Genomic DNA, 17,518 nt, shown 5'->3' on the forward strand with positions numbered 1-17,518 from the left:
ACATTAGAACGCACGTCTACCCTCCCAGCTTATCCAATTGCAAGGGAAACCAGCAAGAGACTGGAACCTCCTTGCGCCTGGTACTTAAACTTAACCTAACATCCTCTGGGAGGCAAAGGCCAGAAGAGGGGAGGCGAGGTTGGGAGAAGAGGGAGGAAGCTGGAGTTCCGTTTTTCCTAACAGTTAACTGCTCAGGTTCCCAGCTTTGAAGGGATTAAAGATCCAGGGGTGATGGTGGAGAGAGGAGGAAGCAAAATGGGTAGTGGAGAAAAGAAACAGCGAGTATCCTGGAAGACATTTGTAGACTTCTACCCACTGAGGTATTATGAACTTCAAATTCCCCAACTGAGGTTTCTCTCCTGACTTTACCTCTCTGTCTCTTTCCTCCTAGATGAGTTTTAAAATCCCACTGCAGATATTTCTGTGGAGTGTTAGCACTAGCATGGTGGCTCTTAACCTTGGCTAGGCAACAGAGGCATCTGTAGTGCCTTCTCAAAATCCAGATTCCTGGGCCACACTTCAGACCTGGGGGAGATGGGAATACAAAGTAGAGACCTAGATTTTTCATAAGTTCCCCAGTTGATTCTGATGCCTGCTGAAGCGAGGACCCCTGCCCCAGTGTGATGTGTTCCCTAACACACTGGTCCAAGGCTTCCTCCCTGGAGTTCTGCCCTGCAAGCTGGCTCCCTCCCCGCTTCACCCTCCTCCCCTTCACCTGGGCACCTGTAGAAACCTAAGTAGTGAAGTCTTCTGTTTTATGTCACAGCTTCTCCTTAGTTTCTTTTCACCATCAGTCCCGGGGGATTCTCAGGAACATTCTCCCGATATCCTGAAGCTGTTGGCACCTCACTCTAGATTAAAGGAAAACGTAGAGTCAATGACTACTGAAGTTACCAGCCATAATCTGCCAAGGTTGTTACAGGTAAAACTCAACTCACCCAGCTCGCTCGTGATGCTTCGTTTGGCTGTTTTGTGGGCAAACGTGGGGAGTGAGCCCTCCCTCTCCTATTTTGGTTCCTGAGAAAGAAGAAATTGAGTCACTAGTGGTTCTGTTCTTTGCAAAGAACCTCTTAAAGATGCAGCTGTGAATTTCAGGCATGGTCCCAGAGTTTATTCATTACATTGAAAAAAAATTATGAGACAGGGTCTCTTTCTGTCACCCAGGCTGGAGGGCAGTGATATGATCATGGCTCACTGCAGCCTCAGACTCCTGGCCTCAAGAGATCCTCCCACCTCAGCCTCCCGAGTAGCTGGGACTACAGGCATGTGCCACCATGCCTGGCTAAGTTTTTTTTTTTTTTTTTTTTGTAGAGATGGGGTTTCACCATTTTTGCCTAGGCTGGTCTCGAACTCTTGGCCTCAAGTGATCCTCCCACCTTGGCCTTCCAAAGTGCTAGGATACATTTTTTTCCAGTTCTTGGCTAGATCCAGCCAAGAGAGAGATTTTACAGAACTAGAAAGGAATTGGCTCACTGCCCCTGGGCCATACCATTTGGGTGGGTTTATAGGCTTTGGAGAGGAGTCTGGGAAGAGGGCCTAACAATCCCTCCTTTCAAGCTTTTGTTTGTTCAAGCTGCTGGCCTTTGAGTGCCAGCACTTATCCTGTGCAAAGACAACTCTGTCTGATCCTCAAATGGATGTAATTTCATATTCCTGCACTATGCCTTATACATAAGTAAGCTTCCAATACGTATTTGTAACAGAGAAGAGGAAAGAGATGTTGGAAAGAAAGTTGAGTTGAAGGACCTGGGAGGAAGACAGGTATTTGTACCTTTCTTTGAAAACCAGGAAACAGAATACTAGAGAGATGGGCTCCACGCCCTGGCTTTCCCGGCAGAGGGTAAGTGGTCAGAAGTTGAGGATCAGAAGCGCAGACTCCAAGGCAGAGTTTAGCACTGAATGCCTGGGCACCTTTAGGGGGGCAGTTTTCCCTCCATTCATGCCCGGTGTTCTTCTCCTGTGTGTAAGCCCTGGGCTCTCATAAAAGGACTGAAATGCAGGTGAGCCCAACTTTTCTTAAAAAACGGCAGAACTTAGAGGATCTCCTGAAATCAGAGAACCCCCAGTGATTTCAATAATTAAGATCACTATTACATGATTGAGAATGCTAATACTGAACCCAAATGCCTGGAGTGACTTCTAATTGCAGCTCCATCTGAAAAGAAGAAAAATAGCAACCTTGGCTTTCCAACGTGAACCAGCTGGGGAACAAGGATTGGATTTCCACCCAAACTTTGCTTTGCAAAGCAGTATACTCCTGAGTGGCCAATGCCTTGGGTTCATGGAAAGTCAAGGTTGTAGTATTGCTGTAGTGCTGGAGAAAACCCCAACTCCCAAGTTAGAGACAGAGAAAACCCACATTATTTTTCTCCTCACCTCATTGTTTTCTCCCAGCTATATGCTCCCCTTTTTCACCTGTCTACCAGTTTTTTTTGGTGGGGGGTTAGAGGGAAACAACACGATGAGTATCTTGACCTGTGGACTATGGGTTTAGATTAGAGAGGAGTTCTCCATGTAAATCTGCATAAACATGTTGTTCTTGCACTTATTTCTAAATCCTTCTTCAAATATCCATCTCCTGGGAAAATATTCTTTAAAAGGCTAGAGACAGTGTTGATTTTTTTGCCAGGTGATTTTGTCTTTTTTTTTTTAATGCTTTTCACCCCAAATCTAGTAAAAGGAATAGTTTGCACCTTGTTCATTTGCCAAGTGTAACATACAGCCCTGGAGCATGAGGTAACTTGGCAGGCCTGTGAACAGACCTATGCCAAAGCCCTACCAAAAGTCCTTTTGGAGTTGGAGTTTGGGGATTGCAGACGGCCGTGAATGGCAGTGAGGGCGAGAGGAACTATTGAGTGACAGGATCTGCCCTCACTGCCTGCCTTGGTTTTGCTAAAGTGGAAGGGGAACTGGTGCTATCCCTGGCATTTCCTCTTTTTGCACCTGCCCAAGGAGGCTCTCCTCCTACATACCTTCCTGTCCTTGCCTAGGGAAGTTCCCTAACTCCACCCAAGCTGGGCATGCCTTGGTTGCAGATACTTTGCAGAAAAGAAGTAGGAAATAATGCCTTATGATGACCCCCCAGTTGAGCTCTGTGTCCACTATGCAATCGGGGGTGGGGATCAGGACTCTATAGTTTCCCTTTGTCCCTCTGGGTAGGAATATCAGAGGACAATATTGGTCCTAAGAAGATTCTGATATGTGGCCTTTTCTTCATCCAGGACAATCTGGAGCTCCCACATTGTTCTAGTCAGGAGGAAGCAGCAGTCAGGGGACCCAGCAGTCTGATGGACCCAGCTAAAGTGAAGGGGGATGGTCAGCAGCACCACATGAAAGACCAGGAAGAAGAGGAGGAGAAGCGGGATGCTACCTCTCCAAAAGCTGCTTCCAGCAAGACTGGAAAATGCCAGGAAAAGAAAAGGAAACATTGCCAGATTGAATCCCAAGAAGAAACAGGGATGCCTAATAAAGCCTCCAAGCAAGGTACTGGCTCTACCCAGGGAGAAGGTAGCTTGGAGGAGATCCCTGGGCTCACCAATATATACAAGTTACTTACCTCTGTCCGGGGGCTCCTTAGGCTCTGGGTGTGTGGCCCAGCTCTGGCATTTACTTGCTGTGTGACCTCAGAGATTGCTATGAGGCTTCTGTGAGATCATGCACAGTGCCTAGCACACTGTAATAAGTGTTCAATACTAATTATTAATATAACGGAAAGCCAAGGCATCAGGTCAAGCACAGTATCAACTAATGACATCCCATACCCATGGGGATGCCACTTCCTTCTAGGTCAGCCTCTCACTACCCCCATCCCCATTCTAGGAATGCTGGATGAGGAAAGTGAGGTCAGGCCTCACCCTGCTCATTCCCAGTTGTGTTCCCATAGGTAGGCATGTGAGAAGCAGCAGCTGTGGCTTGCTATCTTTCCATGAGAGGTTGGCAGTGCCAAGATTCAGTTTTAGCTTTGAAGGCCTAGCTCAGTCCATTGAGTTGCTGTAGCTTCTGCTGTTGAGAGAGGTGCCTGTTGTATTTGAATGAAGTCCCCAGGGCTCCTGGACATTCTTTGACTTGCATTTCTCTTTCTGTTGGGGCTGCTGGAAACCTCTGAGAGCCTACTTCTGAGTGTCCCATTCTCAACGGCTCAGGTGTCCACTAAGTCAACTCTCTGGGAGGTGGTGGTGAGAGTGGCAAACGGAAAAACGCATTGGATTATTTTGCCTCAGAAGTACCGTCTATGAAACCGGGGTGGCTCCAGCGCTGACTTCTTGCTTTCTAAATCGCAGATCCTCCCACTGATCAGGGGGACAAACCTGCTCTCAGTTTACCACTTGCATCTTTCGACGCATCTGACCTTGAATGCGCTCTATGTATGAGGTACGTCCTGTGTACTATCATTTACTTCCTGATGTTTCTTCATCTCTGGTGTCTGGACCTTTCTGCTAGTGACCTACTGCTGGGTTGGTTAGCATGTAAAAAGCATAGCTCTAACGGAATGGAAATCACAACATTGATTGTCACATGGGTCAGCTTGTGTCCCCTTGCCACAGACTGCATTCCCTGCATTCCTGGCTCCTGACTTGGAAAAACCTGGAGAGTGGGAAGGAAACGGTCTATTCACAGGTCACAAACTGATGGCCCACTGGGCTGAATATGTCTGAATATGTCGTTTTTTTTTTTTTGGTGTCTTTTTTTTTGGAGACAGAGTCTTGCTCTGTTGCCCAGGCTGGAGTGCAGTGGTGCGATTTCAGCTCACTGCAACCTCTGTCTCCCCAGTTCAAGCGATTCAGGTGCCCCAGCCTCTTAAGTAGCTGGGATTACAGGCCTGCGCCACCACACTTGGCTAAGTTTTGTATTTTTAGTAGAGACAGGGTTTCACAATGTTACCCAGGCTGGTCTCCAACTCCTGAGCTCAAGTGGTCTGCCTGCCTGGGCCTCCCAAAGTCCTGGAATTACAGGCCACTGCGCCTGGTCTGAATATGTCTTCTGTTTGGCCCTCATGGGGTTTGTTTTTCTTAAACGTGAATGTCTTGAGACAGGACATGTACTCTCCAGTTGACCATACCCGCCGCCACCCAACTGCCTTGTTCCAACCTGTGTGTCACAATTGCATTACATTCTTAGCCCCTAGAGATAATTTAAATTTTGGACCCCAGCACTAATCTCAGTTACATGGTCAAGAGCTCAAAGTTCAAGGACTACTGTCACTGCCACAGATCTATTCTTGGGAAGCCAAGTGGTGGGCCTGACTAGCTTTTGTTTTGTGTTGTACCATGAATATTAGCGGTGGGCCTGAGATACTTAGCCAAGTATCTCCCCACCAAACAGTGCCACATCATCTATACTTCCTCAGATCTCTGGAGAGGCAAATTATTCACATGCTCCCCCACCCCAAAAGAAAGAGGCTATGATTATGGTGTGTGTAACCATATACAATTTTTTAAAATTGCTTACATGTCTTTGATTTCACAGCTGTGACTTAGTGGCTTAGAGGAGAGGCTCCCTGGCTCTGTCATTTACTGGCTGTTGACCTGGATGGAGCAAGTGACATTCTCTGCTACTGTTTTCTTGTCAGTAAAATAGAGAACAGTGTACCTACTCCATGGGGTTCTCATGATTAATTGATAAAAATCTATTTAACACCTGGAATAGTGCCTGGCATATAATAGATACTCAGTAAATGTTAACTATTTTTTTTTCCTTCTAGACCAGAGGTCCAGAAGGAAACGTTGGGTCTATGGACCTCTGAGGATGTTCTATATATGGATTCTAATAGATGTATGAATGTCTCGAAGTTGTATGTTAAAGTATGTGGGTTTTCCAGGACAAGGTCCACATCCTTTAGCAGATTCACAAATGTGTCTGTTTTCCAAAAGAGCATTAAAAGGAGGCTGAGATATTTGCACAAAAATTAAGATGGTTGGCAGGCCGCTGTTCGTTGTGCTGGCGGGTCCTGCGGGGAGGGCTGTGGAGCTCCAGATGGACTAAAGAACAAACCAGCAATCCCGAGAGGGCCCACAGTCCCTCTGAAGGAAGCGGGTTGCTTCTGCAGGACCCAGGAGACACCCCAAATACTCTGGGAGGCAAATAGCCTTGGTCAAGTTCTCAAGTCCCTCTCACTCTCCGCCTGGAAACAGACTTGGAGCTGTTGGGGAGGGCACGGTGGAAGTGAGACTGGCCCTTCAGTTTGCATGGGAGCTGGGTGAGGCCTGTGACTGCTGTATTTCCCCAACTTCCTTGGTAACCTGCATGACTCAGCGAAGGCAGCCATAATCCTCCTAGGTACACAACTCCAGTGACCTGGGAATCTCACCCCCATCCCCCACAGCAGCTGCAGCAAGACCCACCCAAGGAGAGTCTGAGCTCAGACATACCTAGTCCTGCCCCCACCCAGTGGTCCTTCCCTACCAACCCTGGTAGTGGAAGACAAAGGGCATATAATCTTGGGAGTTCTAAGGCCCTGCCCACCGCTGGTCCCTCTCCACACTACCACAGCTGTTGTTTTCTGGAAAGCACCACCTCCTGGCAGGAGACCACCCAACACAAAAATAGAGCATTAAACCACCAAAGCTAAGGACCCTTATGGAGCCCATTGCACACTCCACCACCTCCACCAGAACAGGCATTGGTATCTATGGCTGAGAGACCCATAGATGGTTCACATCACAGGACTCTGCAGACAACCCCCAGTACCAGCCTGGAGCCGGATAGACTCTATGGGTGGCTAGACCCAGAAGAGAGACAACAATCACTGCAGTTCAGCTCACAGGAAGCCACACCCCTAGGAAAAGGGGAAGAGTACTACATCAAGGCAACACCCCGTGGGGCAAAATAATCTGAACAACAGCCTTTAGCCCCGGACCTTCCCTCTTGACAGAGCCTACCCAAATGAGAAGGAACCAGAAAACCAACCCTGGTAATATGACAAAACAAGGTTCTTCCAACACCCCCCAAAAACCACACTAGTTCACCAGCAATGGATCCAAACCAAGAAGAAATCCTTGATTTACCTGAAAAAGAATTGAAGAGGTTAGTTATTAAGCTAATCAGGGGGATACCAGAGAAAGGCAAAGCCCAATGCAAGGAAATGCAAAAATTGGCACAAGAAGTGAAGGGAGAAATATTCATGGAAATAGGTAGCTTGAAGAAAAAACAATAAAAGATTCAGGAAACTTTGGACACTTTTAAAAATGCAAAATACCCTGGAAAGTCTCAGCAATAGAATTGAACAAGTAGAAGAAAGAAATTCAGAACTTGAAGACAAGGTCTTCAAATTAACCCAATCCAACAAAGACAAAGAAAAAAGAATAAGAAAATATGAACAAAGCCTCCAAGAAGTCTGGGATTATGTTAAACCACCAAACCTAATAATAATCGGTGTACCTGTGGAAGAAGAAAATTCTAAAAGTCTGGAAAATGTATTTGGGGGAATAATCGAGGAAAACTTCCCCGGCCTTGTGAGAGACCTAGATAGCCAAATACAAGAAGCACAAAGAACACCTGGGAAATTCATCACAAGCAGATCCTCACCTAGGCACATTGTCATCAGGTTATCCAAAGTTAAGATGAAGGAAAGAGTCTTAAGAACTGAGACAGAGCACCAGCTAACCTATAAAGGAAAACCTATCAGATTAAAAGCATATTTCTCAGCAGTAACCCTAAAAGCTAGAAGGGACTGGGGACCTATCTTCAGCCTCCTCAAAACAATTACCAGCCAAGAATTTTGTATCCAGTGAAACTAAGCATCACTTATGAAGGAAAGATAGTCATTTTCAGACGAACAAATGCTGAGAGAATTTGCCATTAGCAAGCTACCACTACAAGAACTGATAAAAGGAGCTCTAAATCTTGAAACAAATCCTAGAAACACATCAAAACAGAACCTCTTTAAGGCATAAATCACATAGGACCTATAAAACAAAAATACAAGTTAAAAAGCAAAACCAAAAACCAAAGTACACACGCAACAAAGAGCACGATGAATGCTACGGCACACCACATTTCAATGCTAACAATGTAAATGGCCTAAATGCCCCACTTAAAAGATACAGAACTGCAGAATGGATAAGAACTCACCAACCATCTGCTGCCTTCAGGACACTCACCTAACACATAAAAACTCACATAAACTTGAAGTAAAGGGGTGAAAAAAGGCGTTTCATGCAAATGGACACCCAAAATGAGCAGGGGTAGCTATTTTTATATCAGACAAAACAAATTTTTTTTTTTTTGAGACAGAGTCTCTGTCGCCCAGGCTGGAGTGCAATGGTGATCTCAGCTCACTGCAACATTCGCCACCGGGTTCAAGTGATTCTCCTGCCTCAGCCTCCTGAGTAGCTGAGATTACAGGCACGTGCCACCATGCCCGGCTAATTTTTGTATTTTTAGTAGAGACCGGGTTTCACCGTGTTGGTCAGGCTGGTCTTGAACTCCTGACATCGTGATCCACCCGCCTCGGCCTCCCAAAGTGCTGGGATTACAGGCATGAGTCACTGCACCCGGGCCAAAACAAACTCTAAAGCAACAGCACTTAAAAGAGACAAAGAGGGACAGTATATAATGGTAAAAGACCTTGTCCAACAGGAAAATATCACAATCCTAAACATATATGCACCTAACACTGGAAATCCCAAATTTATAAAACAATTACTAGTAGACCTAAGAAATGAGATAGACAGCAGCACAATAATAGTGAGGGACTTCAATACTCCACTGACAGCACTAGACAGGTCATCAAGACAGAAAGTCAACAAAGAAACAATGGATTTAAATTATGCCTTGGAACAAATGGACTTAACAGATATATACAGAACATTTTATCCAACAACTGCAGAATACACATTCTATTCAACAGTGCATGAAACTTTCTCCAAGATAGACCATATGATAGATGATAAAATGAGCCTCACTAAATTTAAGAAAATTGAAATTATATCAAGTACTCTCTGAGACCACAGTGGAATAAAACTGGAAATCAACTGCAAAAGGAACCTTCAAAACCATGCAAACACATGGAAATTAAACAACCTGCTCCTGAATGAGTGTTGGGTCAAAAACAAGATCAAGATGGAAATTAAAAAATTCTTCAAACGGAATGACAATAATGACACAACCTATCAAAACCTCTGGGATACAGCAAAGGCAGTGCTAAGAGGATAGTTGATAGCCCTGAGCACCTACGTCAACAAATCTGAAAGAGCACAAACAGACAATCTAAGGTCACACCTCAAGGAACTAGAGAAACAAGAACAAACCAAACTCAAACCCAGCAGAATAAAGGAAATAACCAAGATCAGAGCAGAGCTAAATTAAATTGAAACAACAACAATACAAAAGATAAATGAAACAAAAAATGTTCTTTGAAAAGATAAGTAAAATTGATAGACCATTAGCAAGATTCACCAAGGGAAGAAGAGAGAAAATTCAAAAAACCTCACTAAGAAATAAAACAGGAGATACTACAACTGACATCACTGAAATACAAAAGATTAGTCAAGGCTACTATGAACACCTTTATGCACTTAAACTAGAAAACCTAGAAGAGATGGATATATTCCTAGAAAAATACAATCCTCCTAGCTTAAGTCAGGAAGGATGAGATATCCTGAACAGACCAACACCAAGCAGCAAGATTGAAATGATAACTTAAAAATTGCTAACAACAAAAATAAAAGTCCAGGACCAGACAGATTAACAGCAGAATTCTACCAGACATTCAAAGAAGAATTGGTGGCAATCATTTTGACACTATTCCACAAGATAAAGAAGGAACCCTCCCTAATTCATTCTGTGAAGCCAGCACCACCCTAATACCAAAACCAGGAAAGGACAACCAGAAAAGAAAACCACATTAAGGTATGTCCCTTGTATGCTGATTTTGCTGAGAGTTTTAATCATAAAGGGATGCTGGATTTTGTTTAATGATTTTTCTGCATCTATTGAGATGATCATGTGATTTTTGTTTTGATTTCTGTTCAGTATTATGTTGGTTGTGGGTTTGTCATAATACTGAACGGGGAAAAGTTGAAAGCATTCCCTCTGAGAACTGGAACAAGAGAAGGATGCCCACTCTTACCACTCCTTTTCAACACAGTACTGGATGTCCTAGCCAGAGCAATCAGACAAGAGAAAGAAATAAAGGGCATCCAAATCAGTAAAGAGGAACTCAAACTGTCACTGTTTGCTGATGATATGATCATTTACCTTGAAAACCCTAAGGACTCCTCTAGAAAGCTCCTAGAACTGGTAAAATAATTCAGTAAAGTTTCTGGATACAAGATTAATGTACACAAATCAGGAGCTCTTCCATACACCAACAGTGACCAAGCAGAGCGTCAAATCAAGAACCCCTTTTACAATAGTTGCAAAAACATAAAATATTTAGGAATATATCTAATCAAGGAGTCGAAAGACCTCTACAAGAAAACTACAAAACACAGGCCAGGCGCGGTGGCTCACGCCTGTAATCCCAGCACTTTGGGAAGCTGAGGCAGGCAGATCACGAGGTCAGGAGATCCAGACCATCCTGGCTACCACGATGAAACCCTGTCTCTACTAAAAATACAAAAAATTAGCCGGGCGTGGTGGTGGGCACCTGTAGTCCCAGCTACTCGGGAGGCTGAGGCAGGAGAATGGTGTGAACCCAGGAGGCGGAGCTTGCAGTGAGCGGAGATCACACCACTGCACTCCAGCCTGGGCGACAGAGCTAGACTCCATCTCAAAAAAAAAAAAGAAAGAAAGAAAAGAAAACTAGAAAACACTGCTGAAAGAAATGTAAGACGACACAAACAAATGGAAGCACATCCCATGCTCATGGATGGGTAGAATCAATATTGTGAAAACGACCATACTGCCAAAAGCAATCTACAAATTCAGCGCATTCCCCATCATTCTTCATAGAAATAGAAAAAAACAATTCTAAAATTCATATGTAACCGAAAAAGAGCCTGCATAGCCAAAGCAAGACTAAGCAAAAAGAACAAATATGGAGGCATCAAACTATCTGATTTCAAACTATACTATAAGGCCATAGTCACTAAAACAGCATGGTACTGGTATAAAAATAGGCACATAGACCAATGGAACAAAATAGAGAACCCAGAAATAAGCCCAAATACTTACAGCCAACTGATCTTCAACAAAGCAAACAAAAACACAAAGTGGGGAAAGGACACCCTTTTCAACAAATGGTGCTGGGATAATTGGCTAGCCACATGTAGGAGAATGAAACTGAATCCTCATCTCTTACTTTGTACAAAAATCAACTCAAGATGGATTAAGGACTTAAGCCTAAGACCTGAAACTATAAAAACTCTAGAAGATAGCATTGGAAAAACCCTTCTAGACATTGGCTTAGGCAAGGATTTCATGACCAAGAACCGAAAAGCAAATGCAATAAAAGCAAAGATAAATAGCTGGAACCTAATTAAACTAAAGAGCTTTTGCATGGCAAAAGGAACAGTCAGCAGAGTAAACAGACAACCCACAGAGTGGGAGAAAATCTTCACAATCTATACATCTGACAAAGGACTAATATCCAGAATCTACAACAAACTTAAACAAATCAGTAAGAAAAAAACAATCCCATCAAAATGTGGGCTAAGGACATGAATAGACAATTCTCAAAAGAAGATACACAAATGGCCAACAAACATAAAAAAAAGCTCAGCATCGCTAATGATCAGGGAAATGCAAATCAAAACCACATTGAGATACCACCTTACTCCTGCAAGAATGGCCATAATAAAAAACTCAAAAAACAGTAGATGCTGGCATGGATGTGGTGAACAGGGAACACTTCTACACTGCTGGTGGGAATGTAAACTAGTACAACCACTATGGAAAACAGTGAGGAGATTGCTTAAAGAACTAAAAGTAGAACTGCCATTTGATCCAGCAATCCCACTGGGTATCTACCCAGAGGAAAAGAAGCCATTATTCAAGAAAGATACTTGCACATGCATGTTTATGGCAACACAATTCACAATTGCAAAATCGTGGAACCAACCCAAATGCCCATCAACGAGTGGATAAACTCTGGTATATATACAATGGAATACTATGCAGCCATAAAAAGGGATAAATTAACAGCATTTGCAGTGACCTGGATGAGATTGGAGACTATTTTAAGTGATGTAACTCAGGAATGGAAAACTAAACATTGTATGTTCTCACTGATATATGGGAGCTAAGCTATAAGGATGCAAAGGCATAAGACTGATACAATGGACTTTGGGGACTTGGGGGGGAAAGTGGGAAGTGGGTGAGGGATAAAAGACTACAAATATGGTGCGGCGTATACTGCTCAGGTGATGGTGCACCAAAATCTCAGAAATCACCACTAAAGAACTTAGTCATGTAACCAAATACCTCCTGTACCCCAATAACTTACGGAAAAATAAAATAAAACAAATTAAAAACAGAAATTAAGAAGATTGACCCAAGAGAAAATATAACAAAAGTCTATTTCATTTTTAAAAGTTAAGTTAAATTGATTTTGTTTTTGAGACAGAGTCTCACTTTGTCATCCAGGCTGGAGTGCGGCGGTGTGATTTCATCTCACTGCATCCTCCGCCTCTCAGTTCAGGCAATTCAGTCTCCTGCCTGGCAAATTTTTGTATTTTTAGTAGAGATGAGGTTTCACCATGTTGGTCAGACTGGTTTTGAACTCCTAACCTCAGGTGATCCACCCGCCTTGGCCTTCCAAGGTGCTGGGATTACAGGTGTGAGCCACTGCACCTGGCCCTAAAAAAGTATTTTCATACACTGCATGGTGGGATCCAGCCAGCAGAAACTGCTCAGATATTTCCTCGCCCTTTATGAGCACATATGCTTCTCATATTGATCACGTGCATTTGTATTCTGAATGATTGTTGTTGGATGACTAAAAACGAGTAACACAGCCATTACCTGAAATGTGGACCTTCTTTCTCTTAAAAAAAATTTTAGGTGCCAGATTTTTTCATAAGCTTTGGCAGACCTGACAACAAACAGCTCAGCAGGTGGAATGCTGAAGCACTCAAAGCAAGGCTCGCATGCTGTCAGGAGTTGGTGTGGGTGGAGTGGGCTAGGGTGGGAGGGGCTAAATGAGCAGGTTCCTTTCACTACTTCCCTCACTCCCTCACGATAGAATGGCAGGTGGGTTCTGGCAAAGCCAAGGTAGAAGATAGAGAAATCCTGCTTCCAGGCAGAGCAATGGGCTCCTGCAGGTAACACCATTGTGGCTCTAAGCCCATGATGTGCGCTGTGGAGTAGACTTGACTTAGCCTGCTCAGAGACCAGGTCTTTGTTGTGCGTATCCTTCTTAACACTCCCCCCAACATCCAGGGGACAAGAAATCAAACATACAGACTCATCCTGTTTGTGTTTTCTCTGAAAACTAAGAATCCTGAGGTGTAAGTTCTTTTGTTCCTCTGCTTTCTCCCTTTCATCTTGTTTGTCCTTGAACTCAACTGGGCTTTGAAGGAGGTCTTGAAATTTGGTCCAAGAAATAAACACCAAGAGGATAAGACCCCCTTCTAGTTGGCTCACTCGAAATTTAAAAGCCATCATTTCCCTTATCCTGCCCCTCCGTTCTAAGTGAGACTTCAAAACAAAACAAAACAAAAAACCCTCTGTGCCTGGAGTAGCCATTGCATACACTGCTAAGTTATAGCTGGCCTCTCATTGCTTGATGGTGATAAGAAACCTTCTAAATCTAGAAAGAACTTTGGATCTTGAGGTTCTGAAAACTGCAGCCATCGGTCAGAAGCACGTAGTTCCCTTTCCAACAGGGTTTATCTGTAAGTTAGACATCAGATGTTGACAGAGGCTATTTCATACACATGCTTCAGCTTGAATTATGATAGCCTTGACAAAGCTTTTGATTCCACCTCTCCAGTATTTTTCTTCTCTTTCTTGTTGTTAGAAATATGATTGGTTCTCTTATTACCCTCATGTGTCCTTGGGGGAGAGTGTCTGAGAGTAAAGATAGTCTGAAACAATCTGTGGAGATCATGAAATTAGACATTTGTACTACTTGTGCAAGATTTTAGTATGAAATCCAGTTTCATGGTGCTGCATTGGTAGAAAAACAAGTTAGAGTGTGAACTTGTATACACGGATTCTAGAGAGAAAATTAGGAGGAGCAGGTTGTAAGTTCCACAGGGAAAAGGGTGGAAAGAGTGAATGGAACAATAATCGGAGTTGTGTAAGTGAGCACCATTCCAATCTCCAGGTCTCCCTTGCTGAACTGGGAGAGCTCTGTTGAGGGATGTTACCCCCTGACTTCAACCCTTAAGAACTCTGCTCCTCAATCCTTAGTGGTTGCAAATGCTCCTTTGATATTTGCCTCGTGTGGATACCTTAGCCACTGGGGGCCACCTCTGGGGCTGCTGTGGAGCAGAACTTTTGGGGTGACAAAGACATTTTGAGATATGCAGTAAGAATGTTTGATATTTGAACCAGTTATCTAATGGCCCAGTGACCTCTTTGTCAATTCTAACAAGAAGCTTCATATTTAACCTAGTTTTAGCTACTCAAGTAGCTTGGTGTTAAGGATCTTGTCAGTTCACTCTCATTCTCTCTCTCTCTCTCTCTCTCTCACTGTCACTCTCTCTTCCTCCTTCCCTCTCTCTCCCTATTTCTCCCTCTCCTTCTCCCCTCCCTCCTTTCCTCCTCCTTTCCTCTTTGCTCTCATTTGATAGCAAAAGGAAACAATACAAGGATGTAACTGGTGGGAAAAGATAGCTATTTCCAGACAAGCCAAACATTTTATCTGGGCTGACATCAAACTGAAAGCATTTATTATTGCTATTGTTTACTCCATCACTGTAACAATGTAAAATGTTTTTTGTGTGAAAATCTGGCCCTGCTCTGATTTATAAATACCTCTTGGATGTGTTTTCTGAAATCGTTACCTAAAGTGGTAAATTAAAAAAATTCTAGTCAAGTTATCTCTCTCTCTGTCTCTCTCTTTCTCAGAAGGAGGGAGAGAGGAGAGAGGGAGGGAGGAAAACGTGCATATGCGTGTGTGCATCTACATGTAGATGGATGATGTCTATTTGGATGCAGAAATACATGCACACAGTTGTTGCCGCATCATAGAGTGAAGAAGAAGGATGGGCTTGGGAGTCAGATCTGACCTCACATCCCAAAGCCCTGCTGCTTACCAGCTAGCTGTGTGATCTTAGGCAAGTTATTTTAACCTGTCTGGGTTTAAATTTTCTCAATAGTATAATGAAGCTAATCATAATTACCACCTCTTAATATACAAAGTTAAGTATGGACACACCAAGAAATACAGCCAGAAAAATATATTCCATCTGTTCCAGTCACTTTACTCAGGCCATGCAGAGAAGCAGAGTAGCCCTAAATATAGAAGTGAATTGAGTATTGAAAAGTGTAATGTATTCTAAGCATCTGAACCTTGAATTATTTCAAAGCAATAATTATGCAGCATCTGTGGCCGCATTTGTGTTTGCTACCACTCAGTCAGGGGCATTTTAATCACAGCTTTTGCTAAGAGATTGCTGTGTCCTTTTGTGTGTGTTTTATTCATCTGCTCACTAAATGTCAGTATTTATTGCAATTAATCAGCCAGCTATATCTTTGTTATTTTAGATAGATTACATTAGGTTACATTCTTAAATGAACAATAGGCTCAATTGCAAAATTCTCAAGAAAAATGGTTTTGCATATTAGTTGTAGATACAGATTCATCAATCATCTTCATCATTAGTACCATCAAATAATATAAGGCATTCAGATTCACAGGACTAAGTTACCAAGGAAATGAGATATTTTGGTTTGGCCGCTCTGATAATTAGATCACAGCAGTGATTCCAAATCACACTTTTGAAAAACATTTTAAATTGTGAAATACACACAGTGGAAAAGTGCATAAAATATAAATATGTTCTCTTAACAAAATATTGTAGAGAAGATACTTATGTAATCCCTCTCAGTTCAAGAAGCAAAATATTGCCAGGACCCAAGAAGCTGCCCATATGCCTCTTCCCAATCAGGACTATCCTTCCTATCCCAACCACTATCTTGACTTTTATCTTGTTTCTCTTTATAGCTTTACTACCCGAATATGTGTATCTAGGCGATGCAATCTAGTTTTGTCTATGTAAAAGCTTTATATAAACTGAATTATCCAGAATTTATTATTTCAATCTGGCTTGTTTTACTCAGTATTAGGATTTATCCATGTTATTGCATATAGGTGAAGTTTGTTCATTTTCATTATTGTATAATATCCCATTATATGAATCCACCACAGTCTGTTTATCAGTTCTGTTATGGATGGATGTTTGGATTGTATCTAGTTAGGGGATATCATGGACAACATTGCTATAAACATTGTTTACATCTGCTGGTGCTTATAAGTGTTTGTTCATTTTCTGTTGGCTTCCTTCTCTTTTTCTTACTGACTTCTAGGGGCTCTATGTATGCTCTAGATAGAAGTTCTTTGCTAGTCGTATGTGTTGCAGATACTTTCTCCTACTCTGGCTTGCCTTTTTGCCCTCTTGATGACATTTTTTGATGAACTTAAAAGCACTTCTTCTCCTTTTTTTAATTTTTTTTTTATTTTGAGATGGAGTCTCACTCTGTCGCCCAGGCTGGAGTGCAGTGGTGCAATCTCGGCTCACTGCAACCTCCACCTCCTGGGTTCAAGCGATTCTCCTGTCTCAGCCTCCCCAGTAGCTGGGATTACAGCACCCACCACCACAGTCTGCTAATTTGTATGGGGTTTTGCCATGTTGACCAGGCTGGTCTTGAACTCCTGAACCCAGATGATCTGCCCGCCTCAGCCTCAGCGTGCTGGGGTTACAGGTGTGAGCCACTGCACCCAGCCAAAAGCTCTTCATTTTAATACAGTCAAAATTATCAATCTTTTCATTTATAGACAGGGTCATAATTCATTTTTTTACCTTCAGGTCATAAAGATATTCTCCTACTTTATCTTTATTTTCTTTTATTTGACTAATTAATTTATTTGAGACATGGGGTATCAAACTCCTGGTCTCAAGCGATCCTCTTGCCTCAGCACCCCCGCCTCAAGTAGCTGGGATTAGAGATGCCAGCCACTGTGCCCACCTATTTCATCTTCTGAACGTTTTATTGTTTTGCTTTTCACATTTATTTTTACAGCCCACATGGAATTGATTTTTGCGAATGATATAAGAGATGATCCAATTTCATTTCCCCCTATAGATAGCCAACTCTCCTAATACCATTTATTGAGAATGCTATTTATGTATTGAAAATCTTTCCCCCATCTGCTTTGAAGTGGCACATTTGTCATAAATCAAGAACCCACATCTGGATCTGTTTCTGGGCTTTCTGTTCTATTCCCCGAGTTTATTTGTCCTTGTGCTAGTCATATACTGTTTTAATCACTGCAGCTTTATATGTTCTGTTATCTGGTAGAGTGAGTCCTCCCACATCGTTGCTCTTCAGATGTATCTTGGCTCTTGGCCCTTTGCTTTTCCTTATAAAGTTTAGAAATCAACTTGTCAAGTTCTACAAAAATAAACAA

The 17,518-nt window shown here is 42.8% G+C and overlaps 1 protein-coding gene across 3 annotated transcripts in view; it reads left to right on the forward strand.

Annotated features, from left to right (window-relative positions):
• LONRF3 (LON peptidase N-terminal domain and ring finger 3) overlaps positions 1-17,518 on the forward strand; it is a 48,857-nt gene that overhangs the window by 11,648 nt on the left and 19,691 nt on the right. For 2 of the 3 annotated variants that reach the window (XM_055268508.2, XM_055268507.2), the window contains 2 exons: positions 3,222-3,483; positions 4,281-4,371. In XM_055268508.2, coding sequence (XP_055124483.1) covers positions 3,222-3,483; positions 4,281-4,371 — 353 coding nt within the window. Of the gene's footprint in view, positions 1-766; positions 923-3,221; positions 3,484-4,280; positions 4,372-17,518 lie in introns of all 3 variants that reach the window. The other variant, XM_055268506.2, reaches the window with a different exon arrangement.

This window comes from Symphalangus syndactylus, chromosome X (genome assembly GCF_028878055.3).
Source record: "Symphalangus syndactylus isolate Jambi chromosome X, NHGRI_mSymSyn1-v2.1_pri, whole genome shotgun sequence".
In the NCBI taxonomy this organism is placed as follows: Eukaryota; Metazoa; Chordata; class Mammalia; order Primates; family Hylobatidae; genus Symphalangus; species Symphalangus syndactylus.